General features: G+C 42.4%; 1 protein-coding gene across 3 annotated transcripts in view; it reads left to right on the forward strand.

The window, feature by feature from the left end:
* Nucleotides 1-5152, forward strand: part of LOC136436442 (von Willebrand factor A domain-containing protein 3B-like) — a 39795-nt gene that overhangs the window by 32047 nt on the left and 2596 nt on the right. For all 3 annotated transcript variants that reach the window (XM_066430430.1, XM_066430431.1, XM_066430432.1), the window contains 7 exons: nt 131-336; nt 1111-1248; nt 1861-2058; nt 2567-2708; nt 3169-3290; nt 3827-4085; nt 4458-4692. In XM_066430430.1, coding sequence (XP_066286527.1) covers nt 131-336; nt 1111-1248; nt 1861-2058; nt 2567-2708; nt 3169-3290; nt 3827-4085; nt 4458-4692 — 1300 coding nt within the window. The remainder of the gene's footprint in view (nt 1-130; nt 337-1110; nt 1249-1860; nt 2059-2566; nt 2709-3168; nt 3291-3826; nt 4086-4457; nt 4693-5152) is intronic.

The raw sequence follows: 5152 nt of genomic DNA on the forward strand, positions 1-5152 counted from the left end.
GTTGCCTCATGAGAGCTAGTGAAAAATGCACTAGGCAGAACTAGCGAGAAATTCACAATCATAATGATCTGTAGAAACTGGTCTATACAAAACATGGTGAAGGAACTTCTTTTTCACTTGAAACCAACAGGTACTGAGTCGGAGACGACAGAAACGTCGCGGTCCACGATACACAGCCGTGAGCGTCTGTCGGACCTGGGCACCTTGCCCTCCCCTCACACCACGCCACACGTCAGCGATGAGAAGATTGAGGAGATTTTGAGCCACCAGAAAACCCTGGAGGACCTGCAGAGGAAACTACAGGAACAACAGGAACAGCAGCTGGAACAGCAGAAGGTATGACCTTGTGTAACAGGCCAGATGATATTCCTCACCAGAATGTACCCAGGTTCATTCTGACCATTCTGTTCTTGTCTGTTACACCTATACCATGTGGATAACATGTTTGCTGTATGCTTGTAACCGTCTGAAGGATGTAATGACTTTCTTTACACAAACCATTGAGGCCATGTAGGTAGATAATTGATAGGCTTTAGTTTATCTTACCAAGGAATCTCTACTCATGTCAGTTTTTGTCACCCCTTCTTCTTGCCTTGGGAAGTTGTACCAGAATTGCTATTTGGATTTCTGGGTAAGATTCATGGTACAGGTCCTCCTCCATCATCTACTCACCTACATCTGTACCCTGGGCACAAACAGCCACCCACCCAGCACAGCCACCCAAACCTCCAGCACAACCAACCAACCAACCCAGCATATGCACCCACCCACTCAGCACAACCAACCCACCCAGCAAACCAAACAACCCACCCACGCACCCAACAAACATAACCTACCAACCCACCCACCCAGCCAATCAGCCAATCAACCTACCCAGCACAACCAACCCACCCATCAAGCTTTAGGATAGTAACTAGCTGCTTTCAAAGTAGTCATAGTTACAAGCACACCCTTATAAATTCTCTTGTGTGGTCAGCTATCTTCTGTTACAATACATGATATAGCTATTGTTTACACTCTTCTGTAGTTAGTGTAGAAGATACACAGAACAACATGTAAACAAACAGCATTCTGGTAATCAGAATTATCATTTAACTTTTCCCTTCACAGGCTATCCAACAAGAACTACAGAAACTGTCGGAAGCGGTGAAGAACAAACCTGAACCTGACTCTGACCCTGAGCCAGTGGACCACAAGCCTCCAACAGAGGGAGACCTGGAGCACATTGAAGAGGAGAATGATCAAGAGGTGAGACAAGTCCATCCGCATACTTCCTCTCATGGTAGAAAAAAAATATTTCCAGTGAACTTTTTCTGTCAATCAAAATTGAGATGACAGAAAATGCTTTCATTCTGGCTAGAACATAGATGCAAATTCATTGTTACTGTAGTTCCTCTAAAATAAACACCAGAAGCCCTCAAGGAAGGCTCGGTTCTAGATCTAGTTCCACCTCTCCTGGAACTCTTTGTGGTTTATGTATAGTTGCACTAGGAGACCAAGGTTTGTGCGGGAATCCGTCATCTAGATCATATAATTGGTCTTGTAAAAGATTTACTGTAACAGTACCACCAAATGATGTAACATCTACTAACATAATTCCACCACGGTACTTGATTCCACCACCCTTAAAAGATATGTCCATTTATTTATCCAACCCAATATCTATGGTGCTGCGCTAGAGGTCTCTCGAAACCCACTGTTTTTCAAAGTGGCAAATCTATGTAGCCTGGCAGATTATTATATTAGTGGAGGTTATATCTAGAATATAGCAAATTCTTTAAATACTGGGCATACCTATAGAACAGAAAGTCACAAAAAGCAATATTGATAATTGTTGTTGAATTAAATTTCTGTCATCAGAGAGTTCGAGAGTGGCTGAAGAAAGGAGAGAAGGATGGAGAAGAGAAGGAGAAGGATGGCACGAAGAGCAGCCAGAAGAGTGAGGGAAAGAAAGAAGAGACAGAAGAGGAGAAAACAAAGGATCCCAGTGAGGCAGAGGAGACCAAAGTGTCCATGCATATGGACCCACAGGGAAATGAATCTGTCTTAGTCACTCAGGTATGGTAGAACCATGTAGTTTTAACCTTCTCCCTGCTGCCTAACTCTGTAACCAATAGGGACTTGTGTGCCAAATGGCTACTTCAGTGTACTTGAGGTTGATAGACAGAGAAATGCTGTTTGTAAATGTTTAACCCTCAGCATGCTATTAGGTAGCCATTTGGCACCACATTTGCATTGGTTATGGGGTCAGGCAGCAGGGAGAAGGTTTATGTTTTAAAAGTCTGAATGATGTCTACCGGTAGTGATGTTACAGTAACATATTTGAAGCTTTCATGTAGTGTTATATCTCATTTAAATGTTTTTGTTTTTTCTGATGTCAACCTATTTCATGATAAAGTCTGCCAGTATGAACTACACAGGCATAAGAAAGAGATGAATCATGATAGAATTGATAATAAGGGAATGATATTAATTTGTGATTTTTGCAGTTGGTAGGCAGTGCTGTTGTTCGTTCATGACTGCTGTAAAGATTATACCTTGTCATCACCATTGCTGCCTTTTATAGGGTGACAGAGGGCTGCTGTTCTCACGCAAACCACCAGAGGTCGTACCTGAGAAGGCAGCTGTAGCCAGACACAGTCTACCCAAACTGGGGCCGGGGCAGGAAGTTCTGGCCAGGTGGTCAGATGAGGGCTGGTACTATAGAGGTAGAGGTCATCCCTATATTATCATATCCTTTTTTTTCAAACTTCAAACTTTTATTAAAAGCAACATAGCAGCACATGGTATGCAAAATAGACAGTACTGTACTGTTTATCAACATTTCCCTCATGTTTGACAAAACAGGTGCATGTCACCAATTAGCCATTATTACCTCCTTGATAAATAGAGGTATAGTTTTGGGCCTGTTTGTTTGTCTGTCTGTGTGTGTATGTGTTTCTGGAGCAATTATTGAAGAACCTCCAAATGGATTGTGATGATATTTGGTATGTGGGTGGATGTTGGGGACATGAAAACCAACGTTGATTTTGGGCACCTGGCAGCTTTTGTTGGTACTGCAGCAAAACTTCCAGTTATTATATCTTTTGCCCTGGACATGCTATGGTATTCTTGTCTCTGTGCTGTTGTAGGATTGAACTCTGACATTGTGACTCTTTATGTTTGTAGGTACTGTAAAACAAGCCCTTGGAGATGACAGTTACTACATCGAGGACAGTGTCGGGGACATGGAGAGGATCTTCAGGGAGGACATCATCACTGATGAGGACGATGCCAACAACATCATACAGGTGAGATAGCACAATCTGCCTACCTAAAAACAACAGTATGGGAGTTGAAAACACTGTGCTACCATTGGACTAGCACCCTGCTGTATATATAGTATTATCTGACAATGTGTTTGCACATACATCTGTGTGGCCCAAGGGCCAAGGATGAAGATGGCCACCGCCCTATACACCATATAGTGTGTGAACGACTTTAAGTTTAACTATAATCATAAACATAAACAAGATGGCAGCGAAGTGATGTCAAAATCCAACATGGCGGTTCACATAGATGCCAAGGAAAACAAAATAGGTTTGGCTACTGCAAACCTGTAAATACATTTTGTACAACGATCCCATAGCCCCTGCCATCCTCCATCAAACGGCAAAATAGAACGTATCCTTAAAAATTCAAATATTTGACAGACATGTAGCCACTCTCTCATTGGTCGAACAGCTAATTGCCATGCTATCATTGGTTTAACTGCTAATTGTGGTTGATGGTCAGGATCGATCAATTGATACATGTACTGAGGTTTGATTTTCCTTTGCTGTCCCAGTCTGGAGACCCGATCATCGGTCTCCACCCCAGCTACTCCTTCAGCTATGCCCCGGGGGTGGTGCTGGAGGTCCTGCCCGACCTGTGGACCGTGGTGCGGTACTACGACGGCGCCGAGGCCAAGGTACCCAGGGAGGAGGTGTACAAGATGGTCACCGAGAAGTTTGAGAAAGATGTGGCGTACATTCTGCAGTGCGAGGACAGCTGGGTGGGGCACGCGGTGGTTGCCAGGGACGACAATGATGGAGCGTACCATTTGGGTATGTCCTTGGTTACTGTAGATCATGAGATGTTTGTGATGGTTTTCTTTTTGCGTATTTACTAAATCCAAAATTTTGACAAATCTTTCATAGAGTTTCACAGATGGGACCTCTTCATGCGGCAAGCTGTAGATAAAAGATTTATAACTTGGTAAAGCAAAGTATTATATTATTTTTACAGGACTTAAGACTTGGAGGTGTTGATTCCTATATGTTAAATCCTATCATGAGTTGAAAATAAACCATTGAGAAAAGAGAAACAACACAACCCTTGGGTATCTAGGAAAATGTGAAAGAAAGGTTTACTTAGTATTTTGTGGTATGATTTCGTATACTTTGTTAACACTGTACAATGTATTCACCTATCTGCAGGAACTGTGAAAGAGCGAGTAGGAAATGGTCGTCAGTACATCGTCCAGTGGGCCGATGAAACCATGCAGGTACAGAGCTCGTCCTGTATCTTCGGTGCCTTCACCAAACGCCACGCGCTGGCACTGGGAGACCGCGTGCTGGCGGTTGCCGATCCCGTGGCACTCGTTTATCTACCTGGCTGGATCACAGGGACAAACGGGCAGAAGCTAGTGGTGAAGTTCTGCAATGGTACAACGTAAGTACATGTGATTTCCTGAATATTCAATTGTTACAGTACATTGCACCAAAAAAGCTTTTCACATGCTGGCAAGATCCAGTATTTCACTGTTAACTGATTTTTTGAACCACTTAAAGTTAAAGGTAGTAACACAATACAAAAATTACTCAAGAAACTGGATAGATTTTGTGAATTTAGTGAAACTAAGTGACTATCACAGGTAGTAGATATGGATGACATCAGGGAAAGATGTATTCAATTGATACAAACATTTGCCAAAAATATTCATAGTAAACTTGTATTCCTTGGACTTGCCTTAATAGTTTGCACTTTCTTTACCAAGCCTTTTGTTCTAGTTGCCTTCTCATTCAAATGAGACAAGCAGATCAATTTCTACATGTAGAATACTTGAAAGACTATTGCCATTCTACTTTCAAAAAGTGAACTTAATATTTTCCTTTTGTATCATTCTGTGCAG

This window comes from Branchiostoma lanceolatum, chromosome 6, assembly GCF_035083965.1.
Source record: "Branchiostoma lanceolatum isolate klBraLanc5 chromosome 6, klBraLanc5.hap2, whole genome shotgun sequence".
NCBI classification, from domain to species: domain Eukaryota; kingdom Metazoa; phylum Chordata; class Leptocardii; order Amphioxiformes; family Branchiostomatidae; genus Branchiostoma; species Branchiostoma lanceolatum.